Genomic DNA, 22,074 nt, shown 5'->3' on the forward strand with positions numbered 1-22,074 from the left:
GTACATGCTCTGTAGCTGATCAGTCCTCAGTGAGTCCTGGATAACTTACTTCACATGGCAAGTAAGTAACAAAACAGAATAAATAAACTGTCCATCAGCAAATTATAAATTTGCCTTGTTTACCCTTCTACCAGCTGGAAAGGTGTAATGATGACATAGATGATGACAACCACACCAATATCTGAGTAGCTACATAGCAACAGCCACGGGTGAAGCACTACTATGTGCTGTGCTAGGAGCTTTGTCTCAGAACCTCTGTTACTGTAAAACTGAGGTTTACACAGCCCTTTATATTCTCTTTTGACACACATCAACTGCATGAGGTACTATTATTTCCATTGTCTTTGCATGAAAGTATAGCTTTTCAAATAAGATTGGATAAGTAATTTACTGTAGCAGCCTAGAAAGTGACAGAATCAGAACAGTTTTGAAGGTCTCACACAAGACCCTGTGGCTATTACTTATCAACTCTGGCAGAAGGGCAGGTGTCTTTTTGGGAAGATGGGCTGCTTTCCAGCACAGAGACCTTCTCTCCCTCCCTTTTCTTTCTGTTTCATATTTTCTCACTCATTACACCACTCTCTGTATTCCAGTCAGATTTGTGTATTAGGGAGCATACTTTGGATGTCTCTGCCTCTATATCTCTTATTTCCTACCTGGAACGTCCTCATTTGTCCTCAATGCCTAAGTCAATTCTCCCTATCCTTCAAAGCCCAGGTTAATTTTTCTTCTCCTCCTCCTCCTCCTCCTCCTCCTCTTCCTCCTCTTCCTTCTCCTCCCCTCTTCCTCCTTCTCCTTCTCCTTTTCACCTTCTCCTCCTCCCTTCCCCCTCCCCCTCCCCCTCCCCCTCCTCCTCCTCTTCCCCCTTCTTTTTTTTTTTTATTTAAAGGAAGCATTCTACATAGCACTACAGTCTGAGGTTATCCACAGGTTAACAATTAAAATGAACCTGTCTTGTCACTGGTAGCCCAAGCCCACCAACTCTTTGGCCCCTAGAGCCCCAGGTGGGCCAGGCATTATATACAGAGCTCCTGATATGAGTAGTACATGAAAAATATAAAAATGAGGATAAACATACTGCAGAGTATAGCTAGAGGTGATTAAGTAAGATTATATTAATAGCTGCAATTTATTGAAGGTGTACTAGATACAAACAAGCTATCATGTATTTTGCATGTATTAGCTCTTTAATTCTCATAATATTTAATTCTCATAATATTTAATTCTCATAATATTTAATTCTCATAATATCCCTGTATGGCAAGTTTTATCATCCTTATATTACAGTTGAAGAAATTGAGGTCCAGTGAGGTTATGTAACTTGCCTAAGGTCAGACAGATAATAAGAGATAGATCTGGTTTCAAACCAGGGAAAGTTGGCCCCTGGAATCTTCTGGAAGTCACTTCAGTATGTCTAGTACAGTACCTGGCATACAATAAGTGGTGGGTAAATGGTACCCATTACTAATATTGTTATATTAATCCTAGAAGGTAAGTAGGATGTATATTATTAGTTCTATTTTAAAAAAAGAGAAATCTGATGTTTAACAGGGGTTTAAATGACTTGCCCAAGACTGCAAAAGCAGTAAGTAGTGGAGCCAGGACTTCTTTTAACCCCATGTCTAATGGTTTTTCCATTTTACTTAATGATCTCCTAAGATGGCTGTGTATATTCTCTGAAAGGGTGTTTTTCCCCCCGGCACTTGGCAGCCAGGGCAGCTTTATTAATAGTGGGTTGCAACATGATCCCGAGAAGGGAGGAGGGAAGTGTGTTTGTGCAGCCTCTTGATGCCTGGAATTCTGTGCCACTTGTAGGTCAGCGGCTACACCTATGGGCTGGGGGGATCCCCAGCCTCAGCGCCTTGGGACTTGGTGCTCTTCCCATAAGCTGCTGTTCATCCTGTGGTTCCTTTTTAGGGAGAAGTTAGCCTGGCCTGGTTACACCTCTCCTTCTGGGATCCTCCCTATGGGCCAGCTATCTCTCTGGATGGGCTTAAGAATGACAGATTCCTTAGGCATTAATACTGTGTGGTCAAATTACACTCAAGCCATTATGTGCTGTATAAGTTTCCTAGGGCTGCTGTAACAAACTGCCGCAATCTGGGTGGCTTACAAGAGAATAAATTTATTCTCTCAGTCTGGAAGCCAGAAGTTCAAAATCAAGATGTCTGTAGGATCATGCTCCCATGAAGTCTCTAGGAGAGAATATGTTCTGTGTCTTTTTCTCAGTTTCTAGTGTTACTGGAAATCCTTGGTCCTTGGTTGGCAGCTGCTAACCCTAATCTCTTCTTCCATCGTCAAGTGACATTCTTCTGTGTCTTCATACTATCTTCTTATAAGGACAGCATTATTAAGGGTGCATCCTATTCTAGTGTAAGCTCAACTTGTTACATCTGCAATGACCCAATTTCCAAATAAAATCATATTTCGGGGGGGCGGGTACAATTCAACCCATGACACGTACTCAATAGAATTTGCTGGAAGCTGAGCCCTACAAGGGATGAGAGTACTGGAATGAGAGACCAGTTACCTGGGTGTTCTAATCCTGGCTTCCTCACTAGCCGTGGTGATATAATCAAGGGCCTAGACCTTTCTCCTTGTCAGTTTCTTCCTCTGTAAAATGAAAAGATTGTATCAGATGTTTTGTAAGATCCCCCTGGATATAACAACGTGGTTCTTCTCGAGGAATTTATAATTGAGTCAAGGTGCTGTGATTGGCATATACAGTAAAAATGAGCATAATATCTAAGTGTCAGGTTTTATAGCAGAGGGGTTTCATCTTATTTGCCCACACTGACTTTGGGGATGCCTGGAGCACTGAGTTGAAGGTCATCCTGAGGCCGCTTTCAGGCTTGGTGGAAAAGGCCAAATCTGACAATATTCGCTGTGGGTCACTGAAGGGGAAACAGCACAGGGAGTAGTATTTCTGGTTTGGGAATTTGAATAGGGGACAGATAAAAGTGAGCTGGAATTTTCAAGGAGGGCTTTGTGGAAAAAGTATTAAGTAGTTAAGTGCTTAGAGGAGGAGACATCCCTTTTCTGTTTTCTCTGCTATTTTGTACATTTTCATTGTGGCCCTCCTTAATTGGTAATAAAATAGAGTATTAGTTTACATCCTGGCACCAGATTATGAGCTCCTCTAGGCAGGTCTCATGTTTCGGTCATCTCTGTGTCCTCCTAACATGATGCCTCATACATAGTAGATGATTAATAAATGACAAATTGATGACCAGATGAGATGGAAATTTTGGATAGATGGTAGGAAGGTGATCTAGGTAAAGGCTTACCTCTCCCAGGGTGATTTTTGCAAAGTCCTAGTGATTCCTTCATTGGCTGCAGGCCGCTGGACTTCACTCCTTCCCATATGCTGGGGAGACATCTTCTCAATCTCGTGGCGGTTCCTCTGATTTCATGAGGATGAAGCTGTAGGTTCACCTCCGTTAAAACTCTTTCTTTCTCCCAAGAGCACACCAGTGTGCTTGCTGGAACTCATTACTTACCAGGTTCTAGGACTTTCCATGGGGATCAGATGCTGCCAGTAGTATGTTCAGATTCATGGTGTCTTAAGGTCAGAAGAAAGAGATTCATTAACTTCTTTTCCTGGAAACCACAAAAGATTATTGAGAAATCTTAATGAATATAATTCCGAAAGGAGAAAACACGTGCTTATTTTAAATACACACACACACACACACACACACACACGCATATTTTAATGAAAATGGCCTTAGCATCTTTTTACATGTGAAAGTATTAAATTGCCATTGTAGAGTGTCGTAAGTTTTTAAATAGATACAGTAATCCCCCCTTATCTGTGGTTTCACTTTCTGTGATTTCGTTTACCCATGGTCAACCACAGTCCAAAAATATTAAATGGGAAATTCCAGAAATAAACAAGTTTTATATTGCACGCTGTTCTGAGTAGAGTGATGAAATCTCATGCTGTCCCCCTCCTTGCCTGGGACGTGAACTATCCCTTTGTTTAGTGTATCCATACTGTATATAATCCCTACCTGTTAGTTGCTTAGTAGCCATCTCAGTTACAAGATCTACTATTGTGGTATTGCGGTGCTTGTGTTCAAGTAACCCTTGTTTTACGTAATAATGGCCTCAAAGCACAAGAGTAGTGATGCTGGCAATTAGGAGATGCCAAAGAGACGCTGTAAAGTGCTTCCTTTGAGTGAAAAGGTTATGTATATATAGGAAAAAACTTAGTATATATTGGACTCGGTACTATCTGTGATTTCAGGCATCTACTGATGGTCTCGGAATATGTCTCTCATGGATAAGGGGAGACTCTACTGTATTGTGAACAGAGATGGAGAAAGATAGAAATAGTTTCTAGGGAGTTAAACAGTATCCTTTCTTAAAATTAGAGTCACTTTAAGTTGTGCTTCACTTCATATTATCAGGAGCTGGCAAAAATCTTAGAAATAGAATCCAAGAGTTAAGGCTCAAGAAAAAACAGGATTCTTGCTCAAACTACAGTCGTGAAGGGAAGCATGACATAAGGTCAGAAGGACCTGAAGAAGAATGCACTTGCATAGTCTCAGAGCAAATAGACAGAGTTGCCCACAGTACCAGGAGCGAGATGAACTCAAAGGACACTGCAATCGTGCAAAAGTACCTTGAGCAAAAAAAAGGAAGACAGCAGGGAGGGAGACATAGAGGGAGGCAGAGAAGGTGGGCGGGAGTGAAAGAGGGAGGGAGGAAGGGGAAGGAGGAACTGTGAAGTCAAAAAGAGCAAAAAACCCAGAGCCCATAAGTCAACAGAGAGACAAAGCCAGCCTAACATCTGGTTAACTGATCTCAAATACAAAATTTACCAAAAGCAACAATAAAAGTATTCAGAGATATAACCAGGAAAATTTTCATGAAATGAAGAACTAAATGGATCTGAAGGGTACACTATAAACCAGGAAACCCTGATGGGCAGTAATCAATATTGATTATGATTACATAAGAATCAACATTAACATGTCTCCTGGTTAAGCTATTGAATTAAAGAAAGAACTCTTCAAGTGTCCAGGAAGGGAAAAACAAACAAGTTGCCGATAGAAAAATGGGCAGGGAAGAATCATCATGGCCCTAAGCTTCTCTACAATGACAGAAACCAGTGGAGAAAGTTCAGCAGAGTTCTGAGAGAAAGGTTAAGAACATTCCTTACACCAGCAAGGTTGTCATTCAGATATAAAGGCAATAGGTAGATAGTCTCAAATATGAAAGAATTCAGGAAATACTGACACCTCCCTCCTGCCCCAGAGCTGCTTTGGCAAAAGACCACAAAGTGATGATATTCTGCCAGCCAAGAAGTGAACTAAAACACAAATTTTAGAGATGGATGAGCTATGGTAACAGAACTGGTGGTGAACATCAAATCTATTTTAATTAATAGTTAAGACTAAACAACCAGGGGGAATTATCATTAGAGAACAGTGTGTTATAAACACAAATAAAGTAAAAATAATGTAAGCAACAATGTCAAGGAGGAGGTGGAAGTCCAACAGTGCTAATGATCTCATCCTTTCCCAGTGCACCAACGTCTAGAACTGTCCAAAATGGAAACAAGTAGTTAAAATATCCTAGTGTCTCAATCCCCTTAGTTATTTTCATAACCTTTTTAAAAGATCCTCAGAAGGATCTTTTAGGAATTAATTTTTCCTGTAGCGAAGAAACAGTTACTGGAAATTAAGCAATTCATTCAGCTTCAGTTTCCTTTTCTGTGAAATTCAAAGAAAATCAGGCTTAAAACTCTATTTATGAAAAGCATAGAGAGTATGGTCTCATTCTTTTAAAATTGTTTACACCTTATCTATCTGTCCATCCATCCTATCTGCATACTTGCATGAAGAAATGTCCATTACAATCATTACCAAATGTTAATACCAATTCTTTTTAGTTGATAGAATTTGAGACAGTTTGTTGCTTTCTTCTTTGTATTTTTCTTTTGGCTTATTTTTTGAATAATGAGCATATATCATTAATAAATGACAATGGGAGAAAGTTTGTAACATATGTAAGGATAAGTATTAATATTCATAACATATAAAGAACAACTAAATAATAGGAAAAAGGCAAAACAGTTTAAAAATTGGGATGATATGAACAGGTAACTTATCGAGGAACTACAGATGTCCAATAAACACAAAATGATGTACAACCACACTAGAAACCAGGGAAATGCAAATTAAAATGAGATTCTTTTTTTTAAACTTCTTTCCTCAGACTAGTAACAATTTAAAAATATTGTTAATATCCAGTGTGGGTGAGGGCTTCTGGGCATGGGAGCTCTAATATACTTTTGGTTGAAGTATAAATCGAAAGGACTTTTTCGGAGGGCAATTTGACATCCATTTTCCAAAATTTTAAATGCCTATCCCTCTGATCTAGTAAACCCACTTTCGCAGAAGTTCTGTTGTAGAGAGACACTCTCAGAGATGCCTGTGGATGTCTGTGCCTAACAATATTCATTTAGCTCTTTTTTAGTGGTAGTGAAAAATGAAACAAACAGGGACCCTGAGCTATGAAAAGTCCATGTTACGGACATGGTGGATCTGTATTACTGATAAGGAAAGTTCTGTACAATGTGTTATTAGGTGAAGAACAGAATAGCAAACAACGGAATGATCTCAATTATGTAACCATAAAAAGTTGTGTATATGTGTCTATGTGGGATATAGGTACGTAAATGCAGAGAGAAAGAACAGGAGAGATCCATAGCAAGCTTAACAGTGGCTACTCTTGGGGACACAAGTGTGGTCAGGGAAGAGCATGAAGAGAGACTTCGTGTTTTAGTCCATGTAACTTTGTATTGTTTAAATCTCTTGCAGCGAGAATTTATCTATTACTTGTGTAATTTTATTTCTAATTTGAAGAAAAAATGTGGGGTAGACAAACCTAAAGCCCCATAACTTGATAGTATGGTTTCAAAATAGTATGGCTGGGGCTGTGACACAAAATGGAGATGATGACAAAGGGCTAAGGGGAGAGGAAGAAGGGGTAGAAGGGGGGATTGTTTAGCGCTTTAGACAGACTCATGCCACACTGAATAATGATCAGTTGTTTTCGTGAGACATGCTGACTGCAGTGTATATTCTGAAGTTCTCCTCATTGGTAGTTTGGCTATGCATTTAAATTGATTGTGAATGAGGAACTCTATAGGATGGTAAAAAGGTACGCGTAGAGAAGATGGGAGGAGGGGTGGGTCTCAGGAGTGCTTTTGACAGAAATATCTCATATTACACTAAAAAAAAAAAATCCATATCTCCTTAGACCATAGTTTTGAAAGTTTAGTCTGTAATGTACTAGTCTGTGCTGGTCAGGAGGCCATGCTCGGTTTTGCTGTAATGTTCATGCTAGGGACTTCTAGCTGGAGAAGACCACCTTAGAGATGAAGGCCACTGGTCTTTTTACAATTGTTCCCTGTTATGGAGAGGGAGTTTTGCATTTCAGAGAATGATGTTGTGTGATGTCTACTGTTAAAGGTGCAGTTTTGCCTTAACTAACTAAGGATCAGCCCTGAGAAGGACTCATAACCCTCTCTTCCATTCCCCTAGGGCATCGATTGAAGAGAAATATGGCAAAGATCTGCTCAGCCTCTCCAGGAAGAAGCCATGTGGACAGTCTGAGATCAAGTAGGTGCCATGTTTCTTTCTCCTTTCCGTGCTGGCTGATACTGCCAGGAGCCCCCATCACTTCAGGAGACAGAGCTAGCCAGTAAAGTGTAAAGTGTGTTGGGGGAAAACAAATTTTAATAGTTCTTTTCCCCCTTATTTTCAATTGTGAAAAATATGGAAAAATAGAAAGAAGGTTAAAATGAGCTATGAAGCCACAACTCATTATTAATATTTTCTAAAATTTCCTTGAAGTCCTTTTCTATGTATACTTTTTTTTTTTTTAAGTATAATTTCCACTTTTTTTTCCCCAGAGAATATTTCTTCAGTCCTTAAGGACTTAGCTCCTTACACGGGCTTTGGTGGAGGTTGTGGGGCAGCATCCAAGGGTCTAAATTGGGGTGGGGAGTTCAGTCTTCTGGGCTTCATGAGAGCAATTCCTGACTACTTTGCCGTGAATGGCACAACTCACACAGAAACGTGGTTTCACATACAGCTTGGGAAGCACATAGGTGTCGAAGACATTTGCTTTGGAAATGTCCCCAATGGCTGCAGCCTCTACTATGTTTCAAATGACAAAATTCTTAATGGCCTTGTCCTTGGGCACACATTGGGCACCGTTGGTGCAACAAATAGGCTGCAAGTGGCCGAGGCCCTTTTTGGCATGACCATTGTTCCTTCTTTTCTTGGTCATCTTGGAAGTGAGGACCTGAGAGCACTCTGTATACTTTTTCATAGGCTGGATTATATTACACATAATTTTATACTAGAAATTTAATGGAGAGGTTTCCACGTGCACATATACATGCATAGTTTGTGATAACTACAAGAGGCTAGCTTTGCACCATTTTATAGTTCTTGCCACCAGTGTGAGATTTCTATACCACAATTATTTATTCTAGCATCATTCATTGATACTCAGAAGATACAGAGATGGCCAGACATGGTGCCTGCTTGAGGGACACATTCTTTCATGTACAGGGCTGACTTCACAGGCAGTCCTATAGGAACTGACACTTAAAAAGGCTTCGTAATTGTTTTCATGCTTTTTTGCCGTCACCATTTTGAAATTCTTAGTAACTTATAAACAAGGGATTCTACATTTTCATTTTGTGGTGGACTTCACAAATTATGTAGCTGGTCCTACTCATAGGAAAATTTTTAGATTCCTTCTTCAAAACAAGCTTGTTGACGGAAGCTTGGGAGAAATCGTTCTGGCAGACCTTTGCAGGCCTCTGCAGACTTAATCACATCACACACTGACCTGTGTGCTGCTTTGCTGTGCTAGTATAGACAGCTTCATAGACACCCTGAGGTCTGTGTCCCCTCAGAGGTCCGAATGGGAGCAAACAAGACATTGCCCTTCCTCCTCTCTTACACACATACACACATGTACGCATGCACGCATGCATACAAACATGCTTCTCCTAGACTGCAAAATACTGGATTATTGAAAAGGAGGAAAGCATTGGGAGATATTTAAAATATTAATAGTCACATAAGCCTAAAAATTTACCCTCAGACATAGGACATTAGTACAAGGAGAATTTATCAATCTCTTGATTATATTATATTTTATTTTATTATTTTTTATATTTTATTTTTATGTTTTAAATAAAAACTTAAAAAACACACTGAAAAGTAAAAAGACAAACATAATGAATAGCTATATCCCAACCATCTAGATTTAACAATTCACAGTTTTTATATTTTTTTATATTTTCTTAATATAATTTTTTTGTGAAAGTGTTTAAATTTAAACACTTTAAACTTGAACCTGGAATCAGCAATTTCTCTAAGTTTACTTGGTTCCTTTTAGTGATTAATTGTAGAGATGGAACTCTGAATTTTAGCGTTGGTCATTGTTATAGAGATGTCCCTGTTTCTAGACCTTTTCAGGGGACAGATTTTAAAAGCAAGAGTTCATATTGACGTATCCAATTCTAATTTAACTTTAAAGAGTTTGACTTAACTTCCTTAATTTTATACTTATTTCCTCTTGCACTGAAAATCTTGGTTCCTGACAATATTAGCATAATTATTTGTTTTATATGGCAACATATATTTAAATGTTTCGAAGTAATAATATTGCTGCTAACAATAAAACTTCTGAATGTTTAACATTTGTTTGCAATTCTTTTTGATCTTAGGCTATATCTCACTCAGAATACTGCGTTCTAAGGTCATTTGAAATTTTATTTTCTCTATGTGATTATGTAACAAATTTCATATTAGCTTCATTTCAGTTTGTTTTAAATTTTAAGGATTGTTTTCTTTTCCCCATTTGATTTAGTTTTATTTTTCAAGTGTGTAAAACGTTTACATGTTCACTGGTCAAAATCGCATAGGCTTAGATGAGTTGCATTGTCATTCCAGCAGGGTTTAGATAATTTCAAGGAAGATTAGTGGGTCAGCAAAAAAAAAAAAAAAAGAACAACAACAACAAAAACTCAACTTGTTTATTTACTTATTTATTTATTTATTTTTTTAAAAAGCACAGGCTATTTGGGAAAATATCCAAAAACTTTTGAGGTGATGTGATGGAAAATAGCCATATTTTCTCACATAGTACTTCTTGGGAAAGATATTTAGCAGAATGAGTCTGATCCAAAATGGTATTTCTTATATTTTTACACATTTGATTTGTAATTTAGTAAATTCATAGAGATTCTAGCACCATTCTCTTCTGTTTTGTGATAAAAGACAATTTTCCTTCCAAGATTATACCTCAGAGAGGAAGATGCAACAGGATATGAGACCTGGGGACTGTTGCCAAAGTTGATGTGAAAGGTCATTAAAGTGAATTCTGTTTTTGTCACCTCCAGGATGATCTTTAGGGAACGTGCCCTAGATGAGAGTACATGACTTTGCTTATCCATGAACTCGGTAGGATTTTTCACTTCACCGGCCACATTGAGAGACTCTGGTCTCTAAGGGGCCTTGTTAGGATTTAAGGCCAAAGAGCTTTGTTAAAAGGTTGGTGGAAGTGTTATTATTTTTTTTTGCATAGTAATAGAGAACTATACCAAGGGAGAAGAGGAAATGGACACAGCTAGGCGGCCACCCCCAAGTTTTAGATTCTATCTCACGATTGTCATCATGTCCTAAACATGGGAAATAGCAATTAAGTGATAATGTGAGACAACACAGCTAATGAGGAACTGAATGGATCTTGACCTTCAGAAGGTCACTTAGAACAGGAGAAAAATTTTAGACCCTGGACAGACTATTTAACTGTAAGGCTGGATTTCAGCTCCATGACTCTTTTATTTTTTTAAATTTTATTTTATTAATTTCAAGTATATAGTACATTAGTTAGACATTTATGCAGTTTATAAAACGATCCCTAATTGCTCTTTCTCTCCTCTGGCTCTCCACCTAGCCATTACATTAATGCAAACTGCATTCCCTATGCCATGCTCCCCATCCCTGTGGCCATCTATCAACTACTAATTTGTACTTCTTTAACCCTTCACCCATTCTCCTAGTCCCACAACACCCCTCCCCTCCATCCGTCACCAAATTGTCTTTTGTATTTGTGAATCTGTTTTTGATTATCAACTCCATGAGTCTTGATAGGGCAAGACTTCCAGATGTGTCTGCTGCCGTATCCATCTTTGTTTCTTACTAGTTCCAGTAATAAATCCCCTCTTCAGTGATGCTCATTCATCCTTCTGGACCATTGATGTGTGTGTTTGGTTGTGGACACATTTTTAGTGCACTGTGCTCCTTGAAAACTTGTATCATAAGATGGATAACGTATATGGAGAATGTGCAGTGCTTTCCTTCTTAATATGTTTGTAATAATTGGAAATGTTTGTGTGAGAAAAGGCAGGCAGAAATAAGAAGCCTTTGTTTTGGGATAAATTAACAGAGTGGAAAAAGTGAAATAGTTAATATCTGAAAAAATTAAAATTTCCCTGCAAGTAGTTAGAATGTGTTAATACTAAATTCTAATGAAAAACAGTCTTTCATTCAGTGATGCTGAAGATACCAAGGAGGTGACTAATAAATTAGTCCACATGAACTTTAGGGAAACATAAGATTTCATCCTTGTATAGATGTGCTGAAAGCATTTTCATGTAAATGCAATTTAAGTGACAGTACTTCAGAGGACAGAAATTCTCAGGCTAAGTTAGGACTCGAATAATAAACCATGAACCAGGGACAGCTTTTTACGCTATTCAACCCCAAATTCCTGTAGTATTAACGTTTCCAGTGATGTTCTAGAAATCATTATTTTAAAGATGGTATTACCCATTTTAGCTATATTAAACTGACTCAAATCCTTAAAAAAGTGAAATAGCTAAAAGAAGGGGACAATTGGAAAATACAAGGATTTTTACTTTGTAAAATAACAGAATTTGCCACATACATATATACATATAGAAAATGATCCACAGTCCAGTGCTATTGTGGCCAGGGGACCCTGAATTCACAAAGTCCCATTCCTCCTTGACTGGCTGGAGCAAGCGCAGTGAGATTTGCTTCCATCAAGGTAGCTATGAGCAATTCCCAGGGCCAAGTCAGCATGGAAGGAGGTCTACTTAAGGAAGGATGGGGAGAACTAAAATTACGGTAAAGGGGGAGTTAAGGAGGAGGAGCCATGGGCTATAGGAGAGAGGAAGTAGGGGAGATTGAGAAAAGGTATGAAATATGAGTCATGGCTTTGTCTTGTGAGATAATAAATGTGCATTGTTTTAAGCTGCTAAATTTGTGGTAATTTGTTATATAGCAATAGAACACTAATATAATGTGTTTCATGTCGGTCTCCACCGTTAGACTCTGAGGTCTGTCTTTTACCATAGAATCACCAACATCTAACCCAACGCCTGGTCATAGTGTATGCTTAAGAAGTATGTGATGGATGAAAAGGGAGGTGATCAGCAGCCAGAATTTTAACCCTTCATTTATGAGCTTGTATCTATATTTCTAATTACCATACTTTAAAGAATGGCTGGTATTTTCATGAGAAAGGGTCCATAACTCCTATATTATCATTGGGAGAATTGAAGCATGAAGAATTTTTGGCATCTTGCTCAACCCAGATAGACAGAAGAATTTATGATGCTTATGCCTGGAATTGGGAGAGAAAGGGGAAGCTGGACCGAAGAAGTCTTGATCTGCTGTCTTCTCAAGCTCACGGTCAAAGATGAGTCTATAGGCTCTAAGTTAAGACATGGCAGAGAGAAGCATGCAATGGTGTTATAATAAGGTTGTACAGCCAGTTCCAGAACTGAAATTATATATGTGCTTGTTTTTCAGCACCCTGAAGCGGGCCCTTGAAGTCTTCAAGCAGCGTAAGTGATTCTTTAAAAAAGTGTTTTCTGTCCTTGGCAAGCTCTGGTCTGTCATCAAAGGTGGGTTTTAATTTGAACGGCAATCTCATTGGGTGAAAAAAAGAAATTATAGCAACCTCTAAGGTGAGAAATAGCTCTGCAGAGTTGAAATGAGCTTGAGCACCCACCATAACTGTACATCAGGATGTGTGTTTGACTTCCTTAGAGCAATGGTTCTCACGCATGAAACCCAGAGTGAGGCCCTGGCACTTTGTTTTGCAAGGGGTCCTGTCCGTTCCTAATATTACTTAAAAACCACCTTTAAGGATTTCTGTTCTTCAGAATACTTGGTGCTCCCAAATTAAGGATTCTACCAAGGTATAGCATGTGCATGTGCTTGAAGTGTTTCTGTAGCCAGGTAAGTGGTTTTAGACCTTTGTAAAGGTTGGCTAAATAAATATTCATCTTAACTTTTCCATAGAAGGTGGCCTCTGTCCTCTTTCATCAATGAATAAATTTCTTGGGGTATGGACAGTATCTTTTCATATTTCTCACATGCACCACAAGGCCAACTGTGGTGTGGCTCAATGGGACTCCAGCATAAGCTGGGTCTCCGAAGCATATATATTTGCCATTACTCTACTTGTTTTCTTTTTTTTCCCAACAAGTAGTTTCATTTTCTTATTAAAATAATAACTATTTATATTAAAAATTCAGATGAGACAGCTAAATATGAAGAAGATAGTAAACACTTGAATTTTCACTTCTTAGTGCGAAGCAGTTATCGGTGAACATGCCTCCAATATTTTTATTCAACACACATACACACGCATATGTATCTATTCATATAAATAAATATGATCATATCATGGCAGTGCTTCAGAATCTGTGCGGTGGGGTATATATTTTAAAATTATTTTTAAGATGAAAAACATCAGTTTTTAATCATGCTAGCAATTTGGTATATCTTTCCAGACCTTTTTCTGTGCATTTACGACTCTCAGTCTCTCTCTCCCAATCTCTAATTTCAGACATACACACATTACAGGCATTTTTTATAAATGAGAGTATACCATACGTATTTCTCTACAATTTGTTTTTTGTTAAACAATATATCATAGACATCTTTCCATTTAGTTCATATGGATCTGCCTTATTCTTTTAGATGTAAAATTTTTGATTTTACGGAATGCCAATTTTCTTCCAGAAAGGTTGTGTTGATTTTTTTCCCTACCGACGGTGCTATTTTTCCCTGTGCTCGCCAATACCACGAATTTTCATGCTTTTTAAATTTTGCCAAACTGAAAGGTAAAAAACAGTCTATCTCTGGGTTTTAAAGTTTTGCATTTTAAAAATAATTTTAATGCTGAATATATTTTCAATCTTTATTGACCATTTAGCAATCTTTTTTAAATTTCATGTTCTATAAACAACTTTTAATTTTGGAATATATAGATTTCTTTTGATTTGTGAAAACTCTGTTAATACAGCAATTTACTTTGTTACATAAATTACAAGTATTTTTCCAATTTTCATGTATCTTCTAACCTCGTTCGTATTATTTTGACACACACAGCTTAAAAAATTTTCTTTTAGATCAGATCTATTAGTTTTTCAAATGCATCAGTTTGTTTTCTTAGAACAAGTAAGATGAACATTTTAGTATTTCAATTATAGAGGTGAGTCGTGCTCATTGCAAAGATCTTAGAAACTGAGGGGGAAAATCAATAATGATCTTTCTGTCCAGAGATAACTATTGGTAACCAAAATTTTGGTGTACGATTTTCTTAAAAATGCTCAGGCACATGAGGTATTACAGATCCTTCGAAGTCATCTAATGAGAAATAAGGATCAGATATGCAATTATAGTGGGTTTAGTAAGGGTTAAGGACAGTTAATGGTAGGAGGCTCAATTAAAGATCTGCTAGCCTTGGTCTTGGTGGCCAGGGCAATGCTGGGCACATAGGCAGGCTCAATAAATGTTGGCAGCCAACTGCAGTCGGTTAATTTAACGACTTGATCCATATTTTGTATATATTTTAAGGTTTTGTACAGTTATGTATATTTGAATTCAAATGTATGAAGATCTTGTTTATTTATTTTTTTAACATTATTTTTGCAGAAGTAGACAATGTGGCACAATGCCACATTCAGCTTGCACAGACTCTAAGAGAAGAGGCCAAGAAGATCGAAGAATTCAGGGAAAGGCAAAAGCTACAACGGAAAAAGGTTGGGTTTGCATATACGTTAAGATTTTGCCTTTCTTCCGACAGAAAACTCTAGGCTTGCTTTTTCATTAAACTTTTTGGCTCAGCTCCTACTCTGATGCAGCCTTGCTCTTCTTTTTACCTACGAGATTATTTATTGGGGAACCATGTGGGGATTCCATCTAGACGGTTATGCCTCTGTGCCCACTTACGCCCCAGGCAAGTTCTTTTTTTTAACTCTGGCACAATTCAGGGGACCAGCCTGCTTTCCTCTTCTTTTCATATCTGTTACCACTATTCAAACACTGACTGGAAAGGGGAACCCCTCTTTGTTCAGTAGAGTCTAGCACATCCAAGCTGGCGGGCTCTCAGGCCAGTCTCTTTTTGGATAAGGCAGGAAGGGAAGGGTAAGGAGTGGAGGAGACACACTCTCCTCGGAGACCATAATGTAGTCCAACCTCCTTATTTTACAAGCAGAGAAACTTAGGCCCTGGGAAGCCCAAGTTCTTTTAGTCTTCAAAGCAGATGTGCATAGGCTCTTTTTCATCGATAGGATTTATTCTGGCCAACTACATGGAAGAAGATGGGAGTGAGCAAGTTAACAAAACTGGAAAACATTTGGAAAGTTATAAGGATCAAGTGTTACTTAACTAGACAAGCCACTATTCTGATTCCCTTCTATTTTATTCCTAAAAGACTTATATATTCTGGTTGGCCTGGCAGCCAAGTAGAAGGTCCTTCGAGAATTTCTTTTTTATATCTGGTCTTCATGGCTGGAACCCAGCTTCATATGGGGGAAAACCCCTTCCCTATCTGGATCCAAAGATTTGCACTTAGGTCTCCATAGACAGCTCTACATGGACTTTTTGGAAACCTTTCTTCATCCTGACCCTTTACTGTCTCAAGGTCATTGTCTGCAATGTGTATCCAATAAATGGCCAGCTGTTAAGGTTGATGCTACTCACACTTCAATCTCAGCAACTTTGCCTGTGGTTCTAAGTCAGTCTATTCCAGGGCTTAGTGACCACTTCGCATTTGGAGTGGGCAGCAGCATCTTAAGAGCCTGACTGCTTTACCCTCTATTGTCATTTTTTTTTTTACAATAGCTGTGCCTCTTACTAGGCAGGAAGGGTGGAAACTAACATTTAAGGAACACCATATCAAGTGCTTTCACTCAAAATCAAGCTATATTTACCAAGTCTGAAAGGTCCATCTGGCCAAAAGTATTTTTCAGAGCTGAAATAATATGTATATTGCACCCACCCACTGGATGGTCAAACTCTTTTTGGATGACGTTGCTAGCCCTACCCACCTTTCTAAAGGAATTACAATTTCTGAGAAGCAAAATGCTTTAGACAACCAAGTTCTCTGCACAAATGATTTCCAGTAAGAAGAGAGGGGAGACATTTCCTCACATTTTTAAATGCCCTGGGTAGCCCAAGTCATCTCAGAGAGTTTTGTTAGTTTTGCAAGGCTTCTGGAACTTCCTCTCCAAATGAGTTACAAAGAACAAATTGTCACAGCTAGAAGAATGTGTTCTGAGTTCCGTTAGGCAATAGAGCAGCCTGTGCTTAACCCACTGCCGTCATTCAAGTTCCCTATACAGCCTATGTGGTGTGCTTCCTACAGCAGGAAAATGCCTTTCCAGCTTTCTGGGAGAAGTCTAAAATTTATTAATATATTCGTAATTACTTGCATTACAATTAACTCTGGGTTATACCACTTTCGTATATAGATACTTTTAAAAAAAAGATTCAAAAATTGGGGGAAAATGTGTCACTGTTAACTTCTCCTTTTCTCTCATCAAACCCTGCATGCTTTGGTCTTTCACTTCTTGGAATTGAAGCCATTTCACTTCTTGGAATTGAAGCCATCAGTTCATTTCTTTCAGTCAACTGGGGCAGGAAAGTACGGGTAGAATGGCTGGTCAGAAATTTATGGTGTACTTACTTATACAACTAACATTATCTGAGGATGGTGAATAGTACAGATATGCTCATCCTTCCCTCACGGAGTGTAGAGCATGGCCAGAGAGACTGACATGGCATAGTAATCATGATATAAAATGTGATGAGCTTTAAATGGTAGAGGAGATTAAGGTGCCTCTTGAACATAAAATAAAGCAGGGACACCTAAACTAATCTGTGGGGGCTGTTCAAACTCTTTTTGGCTGACGTTGCCAGCCGAAAATCAGCAGAGTGAAAGGCAGTATAAGTCAGGGCAGTGAGAGAAGAGGCTGTCACCCCTAGGGAGGAGTCTCTGGAGCCATTCCCAGGAGTCTTGATGTGTTAGGGTACCAAATTTCCTTCCCCAACCCAGGATGGTCTAAGTCTGACAGAGACAGAGACAGCACATAGGTCAGTCACTCTCTCGTCTGATGCCCACATGATTTTACCTTCTCAGCTAAGATTGAGACTATAACAGCAGAATTATGTTCTGCCTGTGTAGAGAGGCACTCCTTGGTTACAGAGTGATGCTTCCAGTTTTCAGAATACAGTCTGAGTGTGGGTAGACAGACTCCTAGGCAGCTGTTTCAGTAATTTACTGCAGGGTCATTTGGATCCTTTAAAAATCTCTTCTTCCTCTTCCCCATCCTCTTCTCCCCACCCTATAGCAGAGATGATTGTGTTTTTGCACTACTTTGTGTTATCAAAACAAAACAATCAAATTTCCATTGGCTTTGGTCTGAGCAAAAAGTCTGAGTCCTAAAAGAAGGACTTCCTCAAGGACACCTGAAAGAGGACCCTGACTTATTGGGGCCACCCCAGGTGGGGTCACCCTATAAGCGAACATGGATATGAGGAGACTTAAATCAAAGTGGTGTAGTAGGCAGAGCAGGACTTGGTGTCACTGAGTGCCCTTGAGCAAAGGGTATCACTACAAGAGCCCCAGGGGTCACACCTGTCTGATTAGAGAGTTAGTCTGCTGCTCTCTAGGATCCTGCTGATGTGTGGATTCCAGGAATCCTTGAAGGCAGAGAGAGGAATGATATGAGGGGAAAAGGTCCGGCTCAAGGTAGAACTTTGTAGCCATCTGAGAGGTGCTTGAAGCAGGCATTATGTAAAACTCAGGGATAAGGAGGCCTGGCTCGGGCCATAAACTATAAATGGTTGTAGTTCCCAAACTGGAATAATGGCCGTATGTATATTTGAATTAGAAGGGACTATGCGATAGACCAGCATTGCTAATTGATCTGCTTCATGGAGCCTGAGAAAATCAGGAACCATTATTAAATAAATAAAGCCACCTCCTCCTCCTGGCAGAGATGGTCACACAGGGGCTCGTGTGAACTCCATAGCTCCCTGTCTGTGATGGCGAGGATCTACCCATGAGTCCTTACATGTGGAGATTATGCTGGAGCTCTGTCTGTTCTCTGTGTCTACAGTGTCTTCACCATTAGCAGGTGCATGGCCACCTCCTGGGTCCTCACTTTCAGTTCTCCGAAAGCCCTTGAGGCTCCCCTGAGAGAATTTCATGTATTCAACAAAGCTTGTATTCGAAGTGAGACTATCCCAAATGTTTCATCCAGATATCTTGAAAAGATATATTTGTGTGTTACAGTAATAGAAACTACATTTTCCAGAAGAGAAACCACATTTGAATTTCATTTTCGATATCATTATTTGACCCAATATCATTTTGCACAAGAGCAAGGCCATGGCTCATTTTGAATTGTTGCGTCTCTTGGACTTTTATGTACTCATTTGCTTTTAGGGAGCTACCATGACTATTATGGTACTTTAGGGAAACAATTAGGAACAAGGGCACAAGAGTCAGGTTCCTGGGTTCAAATCCCAACTCTACTAGGATATTTTGCTGAGAGTGTTACCTTCGATAAATCAGTCCACCTCAATTTACTCTCAGGAAAATGAGGATAAGAGTATTCAGTTGTTGTGATGCATGAAAATTGCTTTGCACATAATAATGCTTAATAAATGGGAGCTATTATTTTTGTGTCTGAGAGGTACACTTTTATTATCAGCTTCATTACTTCGACTAATAAAAGTATTGCTGTCTCATGGCCACAACAAAGAAATTGCTCCCAAGTGAATTCGACAGAGTAGCTTACCTTTATTGGATTAGATGGAGCAAAGAGAACAGCTTCTTTTAGCTGTCCTACAAACATTTCTTCCTTTCATACTGCCTGAGTCCCTTGCTGGTTAAGAGTGTGTCGTTGATGGATGCCACAAAAGTGAATGTTTATAAATTCTTAATTTAAATGTGCTGACATAAGCTTACAGAGTAAAGACCCCCTTGAAAATATAAATGGCGCTTTAACACAAGTTTTGATTCCTTTTTGAAACCAAAGTTCCCTGATTCCGGATTTGCTGAAGAGACTGCTTTAAGGTGATCAGTGATTCTCAATGGTGGCTGTCCAAGTTCAAAGGTAGATCTCATCGTTAACCAGCCATAAGACCTTGAACAAATTGTTCAGCCTCTCTTTGCTGCAGTTTGCTCATTTATGAAATGGGAATAATAAATAGTACATCTACCTTTTGGGTCGTGTGAGGACTAAATGAGATGATCCATCTTGAACACTTAGCCTTCTAAATAAGTTGATATTAAGAATAATTTCTGTTTTTATTATTAAAAGTTCCTGTTCTCTCTTCACAGACAGAGCTTATAATGGATGCTATCCATAAACAGAAGAGCTTACAATTCAAGAAAACCATGGATGTAAGTTTCATTTTATTTTATATATTTTTTTTCCTGAAATCCTGTGCTGTATATGAGCGTATTCCTACTTAAATAACCTTTCAGTAATGTTATTTATTAGTGCAGTGTTTTTTTTAGTGGTTTGAATTTCCTTTTTAAGGCCATGGAAAGATCAAAGATGCAACTAAATAGTGGAAGCACAATGATGTTATCTTTCTGGTAACCTGGGAAAGTATAGCAAGTCAATTTAAATATTTCAGTCCAAGATACAAAAGCACATATACTGTATGATGCCATTTATCTTGTTGGATTTGAGCTTTTTCTCTGTGACTGTTCTGAATCTTGATTTGTAAACCCATTTTGTTAAGTGATCCCTTCTTGTTTTAAAATATCTGCTAATCGTAAAAGTCTCCTTTCCTTTAAGTAATTTGTTTAAAAATTCTTAACGAGTCAGAACTAAGACAGTTTGCTAGAGACCTCACTCTAGCTTTTCATGAATCTCTTAACTCTGGCTATAATGAACTCTATTATTGGAACCCATGACTTCATCTTTGCACAGAAGTATCATCATGATATTCTATGACTATGACATGATATTCAGTAACCAGTCAAAAAAGAAAATGTCACCAGTGTTGATGACATATGGCCTGTTCTGCATCATTTTTTTTCTTTGATGCAGATGACCTCAAAAGCAATTGATAAATAGGGAATGATGTCGGTGTAATGAAGAAATAGTGTTGGTTGATATACGATTGTTCTTAGACCTTTTATATTTTAAACAGTCTGGGGCGAGCTTTCTCTCAATGAAAGAGAAAGCCTATTGATATGTAATTTTCTTAACTATTTCCCTATAGAGTTATATTAGTGTTATAACTTTTGCTTTGAGTGTCAAAAATAATTTAGAAAACTCAAAAGGAGAAAGACTATTATATTTACCCTTTTTTTTTTTTTTTTGCTTACCATATTCCTTTTTCCTTCTGCTGTTCCAAGGTTTCTTTTTTGTCTTTTCAAAAAAATTTTTTTTTCTTTTGTTTAGATAACCTCCTTTAGTTGTTCAGAATAGGTCTGCTAGTGACAAATACTCTTATTTTTCCTTCATCTGAGAGTATCTTGATTTCTCCTTCATTCTTAAAGGATGTTTCCATTGGATATGGGTTGTTGTTGACAGTTCTTTTTGTTCAGCACTTGAAAATACTGGGCCACCTCTTCATGACCTTTTTAGTTTCTGTAAGAAATCTGATGTCATTCAAATTGATTTTTCCCTTTTGTTCATAATTTTCAGAAGTTCACCTATGTATCCTGTTATAGATTTGTTTGGGTTTATCTTGTTTAGAGTTTGAATCAGCTTCTCCAATCTATCCTTTGCCAAATTTGGAAATAAATTTTGAAAATTATTTCTTCAAGAACCTTTTCAGCCTACTTTCCTTCTCTTCTAGGATTCCAAGGATGTTCGTGTTAGATATCTGCTTATTTTTTTTTCAGCCTATTTTCTCTTTGTTGTTCAGATTAGGTAATTTATATTGTTGTATCTTCCAGCACACTAATTCATTCTTCCGTCTCTCCCATTCTCTTCTTAAGCCCGTCTACTGAGTTTTTTACTTCAGTTATTATATTTTTCAGTTCTAGAATTTCCATCTGGTTCTTCTTTGTATCTTCTGTTTCTTTGCTGAGCTTTTCTATTTCTTTGACGAGACACTATTTTTAAATTTGCTTCAAGTGTGTTTGTAATTGCTCATTGAATATTTTTATGATGACTACTTTAAAATCTGTCAGATAATTCTAATATCTGTGTCATCTTGATGTTTGCTTCTATTAATAGTATTTTTCATTCAGTTCGAGATCTTTCTGGTTCTTGATATGATGAGTGATAGTCCACTGATTTTGGACATTTAGGTATTATGTTATAAGACTTTGGATCTTATTTAAACTTTCTGTTTAGCTGGCTTTCTTTGATACCACTCCAGCAGGGGTAGGTGAGGCACTGCCTCGTTATTGCTATGTGGGGATAAAACTCCCCCACCTTGGCATCCACTGACACCACAGGATATGTGTGGCCTTCTTACTACTAGAAGGTGGTTAATGTTCTGACTCTCCACTAGACCTCCTCTGACACCACCCCAGCAGGGAGGGTGTGCACTTCATTATTGCCAGGTGGTGTGGAAGTCCAGGTTTTCTACATGGTTTCCACTGGTACTGTGTGGGGGGCTTTGTCACCTCCTGGTGAGGATGAAAATCCCAGTTCCCTATTTGTCCTTCTCTAACCTGGATGTGGGCGTTGGGAATGGGAATTGGTGAGGCTGGAAGGCTAGATTAACCACT

At 38.4% G+C, this 22,074-nt stretch overlaps 1 protein-coding gene and 1 pseudogene across 1 annotated transcript in view; one reads left to right on the forward strand and one right to left on the reverse strand.

Moving 5' to 3' along the window:
• Positions 1-22,074, forward strand: part of PSTPIP2 (proline-serine-threonine phosphatase interacting protein 2) — an 80,412-nt gene that overhangs the window by 43,331 nt on the left and 15,007 nt on the right. The window contains exons 3-6 of the mRNA XM_006919939.3: positions 7,557-7,634; positions 12,879-12,913; positions 15,015-15,121; positions 19,714-19,776. Coding sequence (XP_006920001.1) covers positions 7,557-7,634; positions 12,879-12,913; positions 15,015-15,121; positions 19,714-19,776 — 283 coding nt within the window. The remainder of the gene's footprint in view (positions 1-7,556; positions 7,635-12,878; positions 12,914-15,014; positions 15,122-19,713; positions 19,777-22,074) is intronic.
• On the reverse strand, positions 7,962-8,307 carry LOC102898109 (annotated as a pseudogene).

This window comes from Pteropus alecto, unplaced genomic scaffold (genome assembly GCF_000325575.1).
Source record: "Pteropus alecto unplaced genomic scaffold, ASM32557v1 scaffold146, whole genome shotgun sequence".
Taxonomy (NCBI): Eukaryota; Metazoa; Chordata; class Mammalia; order Chiroptera; family Pteropodidae; genus Pteropus; species Pteropus alecto.